The sequence below is a fragment of the Pterocles gutturalis genome, unplaced genomic scaffold (assembly GCF_000699245.1).
Source record: "Pterocles gutturalis isolate BGI_N339 unplaced genomic scaffold, ASM69924v1 scaffold15151, whole genome shotgun sequence".
Classification (NCBI taxonomy): domain Eukaryota; kingdom Metazoa; phylum Chordata; class Aves; order Pterocliformes; family Pteroclidae; genus Pterocles; species Pterocles gutturalis.
Window position 1 is genome coordinate 12,772 of NW_010098064.1, and position 16,963 is coordinate 29,734.

The 16,963-nt window shown below is 49.6% G+C and overlaps 2 protein-coding genes across 2 annotated transcripts in view; one reads left to right on the forward strand and one right to left on the reverse strand.

Moving 5' to 3' along the window:
- Nucleotides 1-1,649, forward strand: part of PRKAR1A (protein kinase, cAMP-dependent, regulatory, type I, alpha) — a 13,854-nt gene extending 12,205 nt beyond the window's left edge. The window contains exon 11 of the mRNA XM_010087594.1: nt 1,358-1,649. Within this exon, the coding sequence (XP_010085896.1) occupies nt 1,358-1,530 (173 nt within the window). The 3' untranslated portion in view covers nt 1,531-1,649. The remainder of the gene's footprint in view (nt 1-1,357) is intronic.
- A 6,179-nt stretch (nt 1,650-7,828) lies between these two features.
- FAM20A (family with sequence similarity 20, member A) overlaps nt 7,829-16,963 on the reverse strand; it is a 9,423-nt gene continuing 288 nt past the window's right edge. The window contains exons 2-11 of the mRNA XM_010087605.1: nt 15,581-15,765; nt 15,219-15,269; nt 14,681-14,759; nt 13,917-14,009; nt 12,295-12,410; nt 11,754-11,934; nt 11,364-11,473; nt 10,911-10,992; nt 10,769-10,828; nt 7,829-8,093 (exon numbers count right to left, since the gene is read on the reverse strand). Of these exons, the coding sequence (XP_010085907.1) occupies nt 7,829-8,093; nt 10,769-10,828; nt 10,911-10,992; nt 11,364-11,473; nt 11,754-11,934; nt 12,295-12,410; nt 13,917-14,009; nt 14,681-14,759; nt 15,219-15,269; nt 15,581-15,765 (1,222 nt within the window). The remainder of the gene's footprint in view (nt 8,094-10,768; nt 10,829-10,910; nt 10,993-11,363; nt 11,474-11,753; nt 11,935-12,294; nt 12,411-13,916; nt 14,010-14,680; nt 14,760-15,218; nt 15,270-15,580; nt 15,766-16,963) is intronic.

Sequence of the window (16,963 nt, forward strand, 5' to 3'; positions counted from 1 at the left end):
AGCAGAAAAGTGGCTTGCAGTTCTGAAACAAAGTGACCTGTTCAGAACCTACTCTTTAATGTTTAAATAATTCCCTCTCTCTTAAAAAAAACCCAAAAAACCTAACTTTTTCCTAATGTTCAAGGTAGATCCTCTCTCCTTATTACTCTTTCTAAGCAGTCCTCTTGCTGAAGCCTTGTTGTTGTCTGTTCATTTTTTCAGCCTTGTAGCTGATGTAATCAACAAATGCTCTGCTGCAAGGCCTGCAGTGGGATGTACTCAGGAGTGCACTGGTAGTACTGGATCTGACCAAAAGTCTGCTTAGCTCAGTGTTTAGTGCTAGATGTCTGTTTTATCATTGTCAGGTCTCAGTCTATTCTAATATTTCCCTTGATGTGCACTCTTGAGTTTCCCACTCCTAAACTAATTGTTATCCCTACAGTTCCGTTTAGGTGCTGCAGACCTGTCCCCAGGGGTTTAACTCTCCCTTAGAATCTACTTATCCTTTTGCAAGCCTGTGTTTTGGAGGCTAATGAGTTCAAGGGTTTTAATTGGGCACAGAGGAAAAGGTTCTTCTCGTGTATTTTGAAGATCCCTTCTGATAGTGCAGGCAAATTGATTCTCTGAGGAGCACCGAGTTCTTTCCTCAGTCCTGAATGTGGAGATAACCAGCCCAACTGCTTAAAAACAAATCCAAAAGATGATGCTGTGGCTTTCCATGCTTGTTGCTAGGAATGTTAGGGGTAGCTGTTGTCACCAATGGGAACAGGCTTGTTAAAACTTCAGTTTCAAAAAAAGTTGTTCAGTAGTTTTAACAGGTATCTGAAATTAAGCTTTTGGCACGTTTGTGCATAACTTATGAAATGGGAATTCAGTGGGACTTCAAGATGCTCATCTTCCACAGCCCCATGGCAAAGTCAAATTCTTGGTTCAAGCTGGTTATGGGTCAGAGGCTTCTGTCTTGTGCATTAGTGTGTTTTTACTTCAAAACCATGTTCTTGTTGTCCTGAGTTCCCTGGAAATATCAGAATTGAACAGTAGCATGGCTTGCATATTAGAAAAATAATGACTTGTTGACTAGGAAAATTACATGGTTAATTGAAACCTTTTCTCAAAGAGAACCAATGTTGAAAATTCTTTAGACCTTTTCAGAGAGACTTGAATGTGGACAGGCTTTTTAATAAAAAATCAAGTCGTTTTTTTGAACTCCTTTCACAGTTGTTTCTAATGTAACTGCATAGATACTTGTTCTGATCAATGTTAAAACCTGAATTACCTTCTGTTCAATTCCTGCAGCAGTTTCAAATGCAACAAGGTAATTTCTTTGTCTCTTTGCACATTGATTTTTAACACTGTTCACACTTTCCTGTTGCCCTAGGTGAAATTGCTCTGCTGATGAACCGTCCCCGTGCCGCCACAGTTGTTGCTCGTGGCCTGTTGAAATGTGTAAAGCTTGATCGACCCCGATTTGAACGTGTCCTGGGTCCGTGCTCAGATATTCTCAAGCGAAACATCCAGCAGTACAACAGTTTTGTATCGCTGTCTGTCTGAAACCTTCCTGTCTATCCAAACCACGCTTCCCGATTGCAGACTGCTTTATTACCCTTGTGCAGAGCCACATTGCCACTGGCATTTGCAGCTTCCTGTCTGTTTAAAAAAAGAAAAAAAAATTTGCTTATCATAGCACTATTTTTAATTTAGAGCATATTAGTTCTGTGCTCTCTATCCCATTAAATTAAGAGGAAAAATTCTATGGAGATGTTTGCTCTTATGGCTTCTCTCTGTGCAACACTGTCCAACTTGGGCAAATGCAGCCTTGCTTCAGCGAGGGAGAGATCTCCTAGCACCGTGCCAACTGCCATAGAGCAATGAGGTGATGGTAGCAGGGCGGGGGGAGGGCTTTTATTTTAAAGGTGTTTCTCAAATTGTTGGACAGATTTTAAGGCAGTGGTCATAATCTGCTGTATTTCTTTTCAAATGAGAACTGCCCTTGTAATTGAGCTTCTTGGGGCTTGGGGTTTTTTTTTAATTTTCTGGGTACTGTAATCCTGGGTTCAATCATTAGGCATCAGCTGCTAAGAAAGCCACAGTTGGAATTTAACAGTATAATTGTTCCTGTGTCTGCTGGTTTAAGATTACTTGGTTATGTTTTTGTCAAGTGTAAATCAAAGCTTTCAAGGTTAATAGTTCTGGTGAACTACTGCAGTTGTTACTTTGCTGACTTGCCGCAACTGATTTTTTTTTCTTGTTCGTTCTTCAGCGATAGATATGCCATTTAAAACTCTTCCTGTTCGAAGTGGTGAGAAGCAAATGTTACGTTAAATGCCTCATTTTGGTCTCTAGTACGTAGATTGGTGTAAGAATGTTGCAGCTGTCCGGCTGTTAGTAATGTTCAAGTACTTAGGTTGGTCTAGAAATAGGAAGCAAACATTTTATTTTCCCTGTAACTCTTGCTTGCTTTGTATTCCTCAGTTGACTTTTTAAAAAATGATCATCAGTTCATGTCGCCCTTTGATACCAGGGTGTCATGGTTTTAAAAAAAGCCACCACCACAGCCCCTTGTTTAAAAACCTTGTGGGCTGAGGCAAGGACAGGGAGGGTTTGCTCACCACTTATGGTCAGGGGCAATTCATTAACTATTTGCAGTCAAAACCAAAAGCAAGATAATGAGAGAGAGAACTACATCTTAGGCACTTCCCACCCCTCCCTTCTTCCCAGGCCCAAAGGCTTTGTTCCTGGTGTCCGTACCTTCTCCCCCCCGGCGGCACAGGGAGGCAGGGAATGGAGGGTGCAGTCAGTCCGTGTTGTCTCTGCTGTTTCTTCCTCCTCAGGGGAGGGCTCCTCGCAGTCTTTCCCTGCTCCAGTGTAGGGTCCCTTCGTGCAGGAGAGTCCTTCACAAACTGCTCCAACGTGAGTCCTTCCCGCATGGGGTCACAGTCCTCTGATAACTGCTTGGCTCCGGCATGGGTTTCTTCAAAATTCTCAACCCTTTTCGGGCACAGCTGCTTTTTCCAGCGTGGAGTCCTCCACGACTACATCTCCTGGACTGCACGAAGAGACAAACATGCATCACCATGAGTCTTCTCCACGCTGCAGGGGAGTCTCTGTTCCGGTGCACCTCCTTCCTCTCCTTTCTCTTCTCTGACTGCTGTGTCTGTGTAGTTGTCTCTCTCAGATCCCGCTTCTCTCTCCGCCGCAGATTCTTATCACCGGCTCCTGAGAAAACTGACCCCATGTTCTGTGCCCCCTCTTTATGTCATTCACAGAGGTGCTGATGGCTCAGCCCTGGCCAGGGGTGGGTCCAGCCTGGAGCTCGGGAAACTTCCAGCAGCTTCTCCCAGGGGCCAGCTCGCAGTACTTCTTCCCCCACACCCTGGCTACTAAAACCTTGGAGCTGGAGGTGGGGGTGAACTCTTAGTAGTTACTTACAGGAACCCCCACTGCAGCCCCTCCCTTACTACAGGAGCAGACTTGGGAGTCAGGGGAAACCTTTAGCAGTTACTTACAGGAGCCATTCCTGTGGCCCCTCCCCTGCTACCAAATAAACCCACCACACAAAACCCCAACACAGGGAAAATAAACCATGAGTATTTATGGCCAGTGTCAGTTGCAGGTGGCAAGGTTGCTGGCCTGTATAGATGCCATTATTCTTAGTAGAGAATGCAAGGCAGAAAAATGAATGTTTTAACTTTCCTGCAACACTCGGTTATTTTAATATTTTAAATGAGTCAATTCATAATTTTTAGAATGGTTAATTATAAGTCTAGTTCAAATACAAAAGGTGCATTCTCTTTCCTTGCTTACGGAATTGGCATGACACATATTTCATACTCACTCTTTTTTCCAAGTTCTGTATGTTGCGGAGTCTTAAATGTATTTCAGTATTTACCAGCTTTATGTTACATTATTCTGTGCACACCAATACTTCCCAAAAGTTTTTACTGAATTCCACGGTTCAATAATGGTAGGCAATTTTTAAGGTTTCCTTTAAACTGTAATTTATATAAAGTAGCGTAGGTTTGTATTTGGGAGTGACAGCAAGCAGTTTTGCATTTGTTGTGCAACTACTTCTAACAAAGGAGCCCTCGTTTTGTTTCCTTTTTGAGGTGATGCGGATTCAAATTCAACAGACTTTCTCCCAGGCATGTAGATAATCAGGAAGTCTGCTAATTGAGGCAAAATAATACTGAGGGTGTCAAGCCTTTACAAAAGGTTTCAGGGTATTTCTGAACCTGAAGTCCCAACAGTGGGATTTGAACACTTGTGGTTTGAGTTCTCTATTCGGAAGATGTTGAGTAGAGGATTTCTGCCAGAGTCCTTAAGAAGGAGCAAGCAATGCTTCATTTTTGGGTGTTGGTTTTTTTTTTTTAAACTGTTTTCTTAAGTTTTGACTCTATCCAGGTTTTTTCTTCATATGTGTTCTCTGTGTTACTTTAAAGCACCAAAAACTGTGTAAACTAGTTAGAGCTCCACAAAAGTGCACATTTTTTTTATATAAGACTTTCTAATCAAGTTTCACTACTGCATCTCTTTAGCTTGCTGTTTACTCCCTTTTGTAGTTTTACCTACAAGATTTTAAGATAAATCAGCTAAGTCTGAGTAAAATATTAATCACAGTTATAGCTTTACCTTTGTGTGCAATTTAAATATGTTTGAAACCACAATTGGCATAGTTTTGCCTTAGCTAACATTCAGGGCTTTAGAAGTAATTTTTTGCTACTCCACCTTTAGCGAATTTATGAAATCTATTGCCCTAGAAAGCTATAGTCAACCAGAGGACCATTTTTGTATTGTTACCTGACTATATAAGTCTGATTTACTGTATGTGCTAATATATTATATTCCTTTTGTTATAGATTGTCCTAATGGCAGGTAAAGCAATAAAATGATTTAAATTCTTAAATGCAATCAGTCTCTCTTTTTTTTCTTTCCCATCCCTATATTGTGTTTTCCTTTGGCCTTAGAGGATACATGATGAATGAGGTGCTAGAAACTAAGCAGCTTAGTGGATTAGCTTTGTGTTAACTCTGGAGGCTGGAGTTCACGTCCTGGCTTACGGCACAACCGAACCTTCCCCTCCGGAGCCTGCGGCAGAGCTTGGTCTCCACAAGCCAACCTGTACCTATGACCTGAGAACTCCTCAGGAGTTGTGGTGTTGGGTGCACGTGGCTGTGTTTGAAGTCAGAAGGTACCTGTGTCTTGCTTGAGTGCCTCTTAGCAACTCGTGCTGCTTTGAGCTCTCGTTAATGTGGTTAATTCCCTGCCCAGCCACTATTACTGGAGCTTATCAGCTTCTGTAAGTTGTCTGCTCCCATCTGTCCATCCCATTAATGAAAGTTTTGAACATCTGGTATTTAATCATGAATGAGTTCTGGTGGACTGAGAGTGAGAAATAGAAGGGGGATTTTCACACTATGATGATGTAGGAAAAAAATTGACGAGCAATGACTTGAAGCAGCTCGGACTGGCCATGTTTTACATCCAGTGCTAAGAAAGCTATCACCCAACTTTGAAGATACATTAAAAAGCTAGCGTGTAAAGGAGAATAAAAATAATAAGAAGGCAACTTTGCAGCCCCTGTTAGTGTACCAGCCATTTAAATATCTGTGAGTTTGTTTCCTTCATCCTGCCCTCTGTTTCCCCCATCCCTTTGGCAAAGAAAAAAAAAGTCTGAAAACAGAACTCTTATTACCTAAAGTGAAACTCTAGAACTTCCGCTTCCAACCTTACAGCTTTAAACTTATCTTCTGTTGCCATGTTCTTCCTGTTCAAGCAGCCCACAGTAACCACTCCATCTCACTGACCAATTTAATTTTGGGCTTGTCACGTGTGATGAGCGTGCAAAAAGTCACCGGTAGAGGGAGATGCAACTTCGGGAATCCACCATCCTGCATGAAACAACCTTCCTGCCCTGCATGCCAAGAGTGAGTTACATCCTTTTATTTTCATCTATTCTCTGTCCACAAGAGTAAGAAGGTAAGCCCACCAACGTCAAGAATTCTGTTCAATTGAGACTGTCTAAAACATTGCTTTTGTGAAAGCTGGAAATGGAAGGAGGTGGCTGAAGCACAAGTCAGGAGAGACTAGAGTAGCATGGTGTGGGGTTTTATGTTTTTGGTTGGATGGGTTTGTGTGGGGTTTTTTGATAATCTTTGTGGCTTCAGGATATTGGAGGAAACTTTTTGCTAAGTAGAAAGGCTACAAACTTTCTCATACGAATGAATAGAACAAGTACCTGTAGGGACATACTCAGATGACAACTGCAGTCTCTCCTCAAGTTTTCTTTCTTTCTATTTTTTCTGTAGTGGAGGCAGGTGTATTGTAGAATTATTGAGGAGTTGAATTAGATGTCAGCACAGTCCCCTGGGCCAAACAAGCTTTGTTCCTTCCTTGCATGATCCAGGCACTTACTGCCAACGTCACCGAGTTCCCTTTGGGTTGGGCAAAATGCCAGCCCCCAAGAAAATGAGCTGGTGGTAGACACAGCAGCTTGCTGAGAACCTATTAACAACGGCTGCCTGACAACATTTGTGCTTTTGCGTTAGGATTCTCCTCTGAAAGGTCTGCAGTGCTGTAAATGGTTTTTGTCTAACTTAAACGTTAGTTTAGAATGAGCGTCTGAAAGATTGGTTGTGGTGGGTAGTTTTTTTTTTTTTCTTTTTCCTTAAGGATGATAAATTATCAACAAAGTTCTCAACAGCTTTTTCTAGGCTGCCAAAAAGCTCAGTGTACTTGTTCTTGAACAGTTAAAGGAAAAAGCTATTAAAGAGAGCTTCAGTAGTCACATTGTTCTTAAGCCTTGTTGTTGGGAGGCAAGGGGAAAACTACTGAAATATCTATGCTGACTCCCTCCCCACGCTTTTTTGTCTCTGGTTCCTATTGCGCCTCCCCAAAATGCACAGAGATGAGGGGGCAGAGTGTGACAACATTTCTGTTTTCTAGGGAATTCTGACAACTTCAGTGATTTTAAAGCAATGAGAAGATGACCTGAGATAGATCCTTCCCACTTTGGCAAAATGTTTTCGCCAGAAGTGTGGATGGCTTCTTGAATTGCAAATACAGGTCTGTGCCTCTGAGCGCTTTGTTTTGGTCTGTTTTCCCTTGGGCTCAAAGGCAATACCCTTCTGCCTGTCTCTTAGAACCCAAACTGGCTCTTCCACCCAAGAGGGAGGTAAAAGTAGAAGTGGTTTTACTGCCCTGTGGGGCACTGGGCTTTTCAGGGACATGCACAGATGGAAGTGGAGTGGGTTGGTCACTGCTGAAGAGACCAAGAGGCAACAGCCAGGTCTGCTGGTGGATACTGTGCCGATGCTCTTCGCTCTGGCCGTGCTGAACCCACACGCTGTCTTGTCCCAGGGGCAGGCACTGCCCTTGTGAAATGAGATCGCTCTTATCTCCAATACACAGTCTTGATTACAGAACAGAGACTTCATAAGAGGAAGAGGGTCTTGGCATCTCTTTATTCAAGCCTCATCCTCAGATCTAGTTTGTGTCCTTGACTAGCAAGACCCAGCTCCCGTGCAGGTGGAGCAAACCAACGGCCACGTGTTCCCCTGCCCTCCCAGGGGTGTGACCGACTGCAGCCCGGGAGATCACTGCTTTTCCACCACAGAGCCGGTGTTGGGGTGTAAAGGTCTGCTGCAGGCAGACCACAGCTCACCAGCACACTGGCCAAGCACAGAAGCTTTGGTAGAGCACCAGCATAGAAACCCAGTGTGGTGCTTAAAGATCATCTGCAGAGCTTCCCCCTCAGTCTCGCAAGCGTTTGTAGGTGGAAATTACCAGCTGAGAGAACCTGCCGCTTGCCTTGCAGGGGTTTCCCCACCTCTGCACCTGAGTTCAGGACCGGTTAAGTGCTCAGCTTCACTCTGGCGGACGCAGGAGCCTGGGGCTGCGTGGTGTCGTTGGCCACCACCTTGGCTTCTCCGTAGGTCTCTATACATTTCCTCACAGCTCGCAGGATGAGCTGTAACCGTCTGTCCAAAGCCAAGAGATGGGGCTCGGTGAGGATGGGCGCCAGGCGGTCCTGCAGCAGCGATTCCCTCATCACATCGCTGAGCCGATATTCGGGCTCAGCCAAGAGCTGGAGTCGTAATAACGTCGTTCTCTTTATTCTGGAAAAAAAAATAAACATCTTAATGCAAACTTCTTGTGGCATCCCAGCAAGAACCAGCTGTCTGAGCCCCTTGGTACTGGGGGAAGGAGGGAGAGCAGAGGTGGCTGAAGATATGTGACAAAGAACTCTGGAATAAAAGCTTTCCCTTTCTGAAGGAAATGAAATTTTTTTGCAGAAACCTCTGCTTCTTCCTTTGTTTTTGCAGACTGCTGGGTATTTGTACTGCATATTTCTGTCAGCAGAGAGAAAAACATGAGAGAAGTTCTCAGGAATGAGTGTTTTTCCGCTGCGTCAGAGATGACCCGGTTCCCCAGATTCCTGCAGGGTGGTGCCGTGCTCCCAACCGTGGCATTTATGGGCTGGGGGCAGAGGAGGAGGTATAATGAAGAGGCATGAATGAGGAAAAAAGTATTCTGTCAAAACTCTGAGCAAAAAGAAAGAATACTTCCTGGAACTGATTTAACTGTGACTTTTCACCTTAAGAGGTTCTGAGATTTAAATATTTCCCTTTGACAGAAAGTGGGATGAAAAGCTATAATCTTGGAACACTTCTGGGAACAAAACTCAGTATTCTGAAATCAGTTGTTTAATCCTCAGCGAAAGTGATTTGACTCCAGCATTTCTAATACAAAAATCAATCAGTGGTTTTAATCATTACCCTTTAAATTTTGGAAATGGTTTGTGTTTGTGAAGCCATTCCTATTTAGCCAAGCCAGAATTTTCAGATGGGAAAAAGGTGTAGTCAGTAACATTTTAACCAGCTCCAGAATTTGCCTTTGGCTGCCTGTTATTTACCCAGGGCATTGATTAGGAGCAGCGATCTCTCTCTGCAGCTCTGCTGGGACCCATGCTGTTCAGATACCAGGCTGTGGCTGCTGCTGTGCCAGAGCAGTCGCTGAATTGCACCAGGACTGGTCGTGTCCTGGAGCAGCCAAGCGAGGTGCGTGGCTGGGGTCAGCGATGCCTGTTGCATTGCACAAGGCTTGTATTAATATTCCTACCAAAAAAAAAAATAATCAATTGATCAAGTGCTAAGCCTGGCAACGAGGCTTTAAATCTCTGCTGGAGCACGGCAGCGAGGTGCTGCTGCTGGAGAAAGCTGTGCTGAGAGCAGATGTGAACCGCAGCAAAGGCGCGTGCGTGCGTGCTCCTTCCAGCGCAGGGTGACGGAGGAGCTGCTGCGGGTAAACACCAGCTGTGTTTGCTCTGGTCGGAACAGCACCGGGGCTTGGAGGTGGAGGACGGGCTGGTCTGACCCCATGGGGAATGGCCTCGTGCTGGAACAGTTACATAAGAAACCGGCGGAACACGGAGAGGAGTGTGCGATGGAGATCCTGCTGCTGGCCCTGCGCCGCTCCCACGGGGCAGCTGTCACCCCGCTGGGGTACGGAATTGTTGAAGATTTCACCCAGAGCCTTCTGGGGACTCCATCAGCTGAGCAGATCAATGTGCCAGGTCAACCCGGGCTGTTCTCGGGCTGCTCTGTGCCTTGTTGGGGGTTTTGACCCTTTCAGGAACGGGACCCTGGCTGTTTTTGTGCCGTTTACTTGGAGCGATGCTGGGAGAGGAGAGCAGCAGGCATCAACGTGTGGGACAAGGACTGGGGTGGGAGCTGTGGAAGGTGCCTACAAATACAGACTTAAACCTGCTGGAAGCCAAACTTAGAGAAGAAATAATCTGGGACCAAGATGAAGGTGTTCACCAGGGAAGCGAGCAGCCTGCTGTTCAGCATCCCCGGGGTCCCACTGGTCCGGAGGGGCTGGAGGACTTTGCTCCTGCTCAGGTGGATGTGGGTGAACTTCCTGTAGGAACACCGAGGGGACTTGGGTGGAGTCCAGCTGGTTGGTCAGGGCAGGCTGGGATCTTTGAACCCTGTGCTCTACTCAAATAAAACTTTTTATTTCCTTCCCAAGCGCTTTTGGATGATCCCGCGCTCCGAAGGGACTGGCTGTTGTGGGAAATGAGGTTTTGTGTGTCCCCCTTGGGCACCGTGAGTTGCTTTTACACCGTTCTTGGCCGTAGTTGGCTCATGACAAGGTGCGACCTGCAAGAGCTCACTGGGTGCAAAGAGCAGTTTTTAAAATTAGATCCAGGAACACAAGAGTGGGAGGAGAGGGCAGGTACCACCCCGAGGCTGGGAGGGAGCAGGGAAGAGATGGGTTAGGCATCTACTGTGAAACCACAGGGAAGAGCAGCTTTTTCTGCCTCTTAAATTTAACTTTCAGCTGGTGAATTATGGAAATTAATAAAGAGGGAAGAGAGGATAGGGATAGGGGAAGCCCACCTGGGGATTTAGAGATATGTAGGGTGTTCTGATGGAAAGGGACCATCCAAATGGAAAGTATCCAGGAAGGACAGTTGTATGACACCATAGCAGGCTGCAGCACAACAGGGCTTAATACTCCGATATCAAAGCTTAACCCCTGCTTCAGTGATTCCTGTGCTCCGGTGGCTGCCCTGCCCCGTGGCTGGGATTAGCCGGGGTCTTCCCTGTGCTGCCGGATGGAGCCGTGCTCCGGTGGTTGCCCTGCCCCGTGGCTGGGATTAGCTGGGGTCTTTCCTGTGCTGCCGAATGGAGCCAGGCCTGGGGGATTTGGGGGAGTCCCCCACCAAGCGCTGCCAGCCCGTTATGGTGGAACACTAGCGTGGCTGGGAAAGAAGATGAGGACTTACATGCAGCACTGGGAGAGTGGGGCCAGGATGGAAGTTTCATCATGGGAATGCCGCCCGAACCTGGGGGGATAAGGAGAGAGCACAGAACTTTAGTACCAGCCTGTCACCTTCCCCACCTCCCAACGTCCTCCCCCAGCCTCACCCTCTGGCGTTGTCCAGGTGGAGGAGGAAGCCGTCGTCCCCAAACTTGGTGAACATCTCGTAGTGGTGACGGTCCATGTTCCCTGGTAAAGGGCAGACAGAGGAACTGAGTTTCCCATGACTGAGTAATTTTCTGAACTATTCTACATTTTCTTTCAGATCTGCAGGAAATAGTTGTTGCCATGCTGGAAGTGTCTGAGATGCTCAGAGCTGCTGCTTTTGTCTTGCTGGACCCCCGAGGAGTGGGCTGGTGGGGGGGGGGCCTGGGGGCTCCCCCTTGCCTGCACATCAGGAGGGGTGTGCTGCCTGGCTGGGGGCAGACAGCAGTCTCCCAAAACTGGCTCTGGAGCAGAAGGAATGGCTTTGAGAAACGCCGTGGTGTGGGGGACAGACAGGCTGATGCTGCTTCAGCATCACATGGAAAGAAGGAAGGTTGTTTCCCCCTTCACCATACCTATTAGGAAGTCAAATATGGCCATGTCAACGATGTTAAGCAGCCGGTTGCCGTTGCTGTAGGGGTAGATCTCCCTCACCGTGTTGCAGTAGAGCGGGTTCACTTCCCACCTGCAGGAGACAGAGGAGAATGGGGAGATGCTCTCAGTGGTTGCTGAGACAGAGAGGAGGAGGACCTAAATCTCCCTCCTTGTGCACGCAGGAGACTGGCAGTCAAACCCAGTCAACACCCAGGCCTTAAGAGTTATTAGACCAATGATGGGTAATCTCTGAACCTTGGCCTTCCTCTGCCTGGATGTACAATTGTCTGTGTGTCTGTACCCTGCTCATTCTCCTCCCTGCCTGCTCCCCGCAATGCAGATATTGGAAGCAGCATCATTTACCCACTTACTCCTCTTTTCCATCAAACGAGTAGGATCGGATCCAGGGGTTTGGGATGGAAAGTCGTGGCGCCAGGTTGAGGGATGGCAGGAAGGCGGAGAGGGACCCTTCCAGGAGGTGAGGGTTCCCGCACACTGCGTACTCCGTCTTGCACATGTACGGGCACTTGGCGAAGAAGCAGACGTTGCTGGCTGGGAGGAGAAGAGAGAAGAATGGAGAAGGAGCTGCAATCTGCAGGAGACTGCAAGGTAGCCTGGACTGAGCTCTTCCCCATCCATAGACCTTCCCCATACCACAGACCTGGTCCCATGGTAGGAGAAAGGTTGGGAAAAATTAGGCAGGTGAGTAGATCTGGCAGATGAGTCCAGCTGGAAGCTGTGAGAGGGACAACTCTGCTGTAACCTTGTCTTTGTGCATGTTTCACCCAAGAATTTAAGTTCTGCTCAACAGCACAAGTCCTGCCAGTCACTCTTGCCCGCAGACCCTGCCCTTCCGCCCACCACGGACCAACGTGCCCCATCCCGGCTCGCGGCAGCCAACCAGTTGCCCACCTGGTGCGATGAAGAAGACACTCTGCAGAATCTCGTTCTTGGTGACCTCCAGGATCTCCTTAGTGACATTGATCAACCTCCCAACCGTGGGTGGGACCCTCCGGAAATCCAGGATCCTGCACAAAAGGGACAGTGGCTCAGAGCCTGCCATGCAAGGAGACGTTACCGCCCAGGACGGCAACACGGGATGGCAGACACTGCCCTTATCCCTTCGGATGGTAAACTAGGGGCTTTTTGATGACTGCACCCATATAGATTTATTTATTTTTCCCCCCAGCTTCTTTCTAGTGAATGACCAGGATCAGTTAACCCTCTGGACCAAAACGCGGCTGAGTTTGGATTTTGGTATTTTAATAGCTGCCACCTGGAACAATCTGGGTGTTCTCCAGGATTCATGTCTCTCCCCTGACTGGTTTCTCCCATCCCCTCGCCCCCAAGCGGGGTCCTTCGGGAGCCAGAACATCCCTTCGGGCCCTTCTGCAGTGCTGGGGTTGGCACCAAGTGGGGATGTGCTGAACCTGGTACAACGTGGCTGAGGCAGCGGGACGCGAGGAGGCAGCACCCCACTCACAGGCACTCAGCCCAGCTGATTAATCTCAAATATTCTTCAAAAAATCCGCGCCGGGGCAGACAGGCACTGATGTCAGGGAGGGGAAAGCTGCTGCTGGTTGCTGAGTCAGCAATATGGGGTGAACGGCTGCTGCTGTGCTTTGGTCCTGGGTAATGCCCTCTGCTTTGGAGAACTGGGCACAAAACAGGACTTAGCCTGTTACTTATTGAGCAATATTTAAAGAAAAAATAAATTTGCTTTCATCTAGCATTGTTCAGCTCAAAAAAACCCACCAAGCACTTCAGAAAAGCAGTCCGGCCTCGTTTTTCCTGGTGGTGGAGCTGGGCTGCAGAGAGGCAAGCTGATGGCAGCTCGACACAGGGTCACTGCGGGGATGTAGGGCAGAGCTGGAATGGGAATTGGGCTCTCTCCGTTCCCTCGCTCAGAGTTTGAGCGACAGGACGTACAGCCCAGTCCTGCTTCTCATATAAATTGGGCGTGGGAACTGGAGACCCCCATCCACCATCGTCACCATCAGGGATCACTGTCCCTTGATGTTCAATACTCAGCCCAGGGAGGGGAGGAAGGTGCTGCCCTCCTCTCTGATAAGGGCATTTCTGACTTTATTAAATACAAAGCCTGCTGGGAAGAGGTGCAAGGTTAATTGCTCATTAGCTCACAGCTTGACACTGCATTGCTGCAGTTTATCTCAGCCCAAAGCACGCCGTGATTGCTGATGGAGTGTGTGAGTCCCTCACTGGGATGGGATCCAGGCTGCACCCAGAGCTCGTCTTTGCACTTTGACGCAGGGGAAGGACCACGTGCATATGGCCGTGTGACAAATACTCGACCCCTTTGCAACTGGGACTTCATCTGCCAGCCTGTTCTTGTGCAGAGGCTAAGGCACAGCTGACTGCTGGGCTTCAGATGGGAGCCAGAGCCGCCCCGTCCCCCAGTAACGCAGCAGCTCCTGAAAGGATGCTCCAGAGCCATCGCTTCCCTCAGGCCAGGCAGCTCTGTGGGACTCAGCACAAATTTCCTCATGGGAAGAGGACCAGGCGCAGGCTCCTACCTGTCCAGGTGGAAGGCGGCGATCTCCGCGTTGTGCCGCTGGAAGTCAACGAAGTAGAAAAAGTCCTCGGGAGTCTCTTCTTCGCGTTTCTGCCTGGGAGAGAGCAAGGGGGTTAATCCGGGCAGGGCAGAGTTTCACTGTCACACACTGTCACCCTCCTGGCTCAGTTCCCTTCCCCTCCTGGACACTGGGCAGAGGTGGATGGAAACCAGTGGGACTGGAACTGTCTCTTTCTGGATGAGCCAAGCCATCGCATCGGCGTGCTGCCAGCTGCCCTGCCTGTGCACGGAAAGTCAAGTGAGGGGGAATAAATGGGAAGAGTCCCAAGGGGCTACAAATAAGTGCAGAAGCAACTTCTGTTGGAGGTGAGCAGGACTGATGGCTATTTCTTGGAAATACACTGTGGAATCCATGGAGAAACAAGGCAAAACACATCGTCCATGGGAGAAGAGCAAGAAACGTGCAATCCCTAATGGAAAAGTGCCCCGCGGTCCTTTGCCATCTGACATCTATGGATCAAGACATTTCCAACATCCATAAGCAGTGGGGGAGCACCAGTGTTTATCCACGTGCAACTCCGGGACCGTGCAAGCAGCCTGTGATAATTAAACCTTTCCAGCTGTCAAGGTAGCCGGGCCCAGGAGAGAAGAGCCGCAGCTGCGGTGTGCCCGTCCTTGCCAAGGATGCTCGCAGCCCTTGCTGCCCCCCTGCTCCATGGCTCCGTGGGGTGGCAGGGGAGGGGGGGCTCTGCCGGCACGCCTTACCTCATGGGCTTGAACATGGCTTTCCCAAAATCCTGGAACCTGAGGACCAGCTTCAGGTGCACACCGCTGGGCTTCACGACTTGGGGAGGAAAGGGGACGTTAGCCAGCCGCCGCCTGGAAAGCCCCCCGGCGCACGGCGAAGCACCAGTGACGCACTTGGGCACCATTCAGCTTCCCCCCACCGCGGTGAGAGCATCCCCCAGCTCCTTCCAGCTCCTCCCCTCGGCTTCTGCAGTTATTTTTCCGCTCTCTCCCTCTCCCCCGTGCCATAGAGAAGATTTCCCTCCAGCACTTCTCCCAACACCCATTTGTTACATCCTCTTGGGGACTTTTTCCTTCCCTACCAGTATAAACCAGTGGCATACTGGTATCGTGCCATGCACATCCCAACCTCTGCTGGGGCAGTGGGGTTGAATTGGAGGGAGAAGGGCCTGGCATTCCCTAGCTTTCCATTTCCCTTGCTGAGATCAGGGTGGAGGAGTTGGGGTCAGGGGCCAGCATGTGAGGGGATAGTGGGGACCCGCCACGTGGCACTCACTCTGGCTGCAGTCGCAGGCTCCCAGCAGCGCTTTCTCATCCTGGCTGTAGTCTGCAAGGGCAGGAGGAGCAGTGAGACCCTGCTGGGCTCAGCATCTTGCTGCTGACCCCCCTCCCAGCATGGGGCATGCAGGGGGGCACTGCCTGCCCATCCCCGCCTGCCAAAAAACGCTGCATCGGGGGCTCCAGCCAAGTCCATCCACACATCCCAAGGTAAGAGCATGGCAAAACCCTGCTGGGCAGCCAGCACAGCGCTCGGGGCATCCTCCTTGTTTGCAGTAGTGACCTGGAGGGGCTGGAGCCCCCCAGCCCAGTGCAGCTCCTGTCAGCCCGGACCCGTCCTCACAGCAGGAGGACACGTACCGGCGCTGATGGTGGTGGAGTCCTGCATGTCCCGGAGGAGCCGGCTGACGGCCGGGCTGGAGCGTGGGTAGAGCCCGTCCCGGGTGATTCCCAGGTGGAACTGGAGCCAGCTGGCCTCCGGCCGCAGCGGCAGCAGCGCTGCCGGCGACGTCAGGTTGAGCTCCTCCCTGTAGAGCTTGTGTCTCCTGAAAGAGAGCGGGTACGGGGGGATGAGGATGAACCCCGGGGTGGAAACCCACACTGCTCCCAGCACAGGGGCTTTGGGGAGCGGGGACGGGGCTGGGGAGCAGAGCCAGGGGGAACAGGGTGGATAAGGACTCTCTGAGGGGAAACTGAGGCAGGGAGCGATGACCGAGGTGGTCAAAGGTGTCACAAATTGTGCCTTCTTCCCACTGGGGACGTGAGGTGACAGCGGATAACTGGGGTCATGACTGCTCAGTGGGCTGTCTTGTCCCAGCAAGCCCTGGCTTTATGGTCATTACATCTCTGACAGTTTTTTTCCTGAAGCTGGAGGTCCCAGGCAGGGGGAAAAAAAAAAGTTACCAAACTAGAGCCACAAATTTCCTCCATGACCCGATCCACAGCCCTCAGTCTGGCGAGCAGGGATGCGGTCAGCCTGTCCGGAGGCATCCTGCCCATCTCCTCTTAAAATCAAGGTTGAACCCAGCCCTTTCCTGGCTGATGTGGAGCCAAAGGTCCAGGAAAAACCCTGAGACATCTCCCCACTCCATCAGCACGTTCCTCAACCCTGAGCCCCTCCGTGGCTGGGTCCCACGCTTTGCTAAACTGCCATTGAAAGGTCACTTCTTCCACCCGGCGGAGGGCAGAGCGTCAGTTTTGCATTAACGCCGCCCGAGCCGTGTACGGAGCAGCCAGCCTGATAAGGGGAAAACGAAGTTCAGTTTGCACTGAAAGTGCCAAGACATATCCGTGAAAAAAAACAGGAGCTGGGGGCTGATAACGAGCAGGGCATTAACCACGGCTGGCAGTGTGGTTCCGCCGGGTTTTGCCGCGCTGCGTGGTTCATGGCGATGGCTGCAGCAAGGTGCTGACCGTGCACCAGGTCATGTATCAGCCAAGGAGCTGGTGCTGGTGGCTGGAAAGCGCTCATGGGTGATGCTGGTTTTCTTTTACTTCCCTGCTCAGCCTGGCAGGAAAGCGTTGGGTTTTGGTTGGGTTTTTTTTTCCATCGTCTTCCTCCATCCAAACAGGCTAAACGGTGTGGTTGGTTCAGTCTAACCACGAGCAAGGGACAAACCCTCCAGGTGAAGTGAGTTTCAGTAACATCCCAGGAGAAATCTAGGAAATGGAGAGACGTGGCGTGTCTGCAGGTCAGAGCAGCCCGTTCCCTCTCCCGGTTTGTTTGCCTTTCAGCTGGACTGG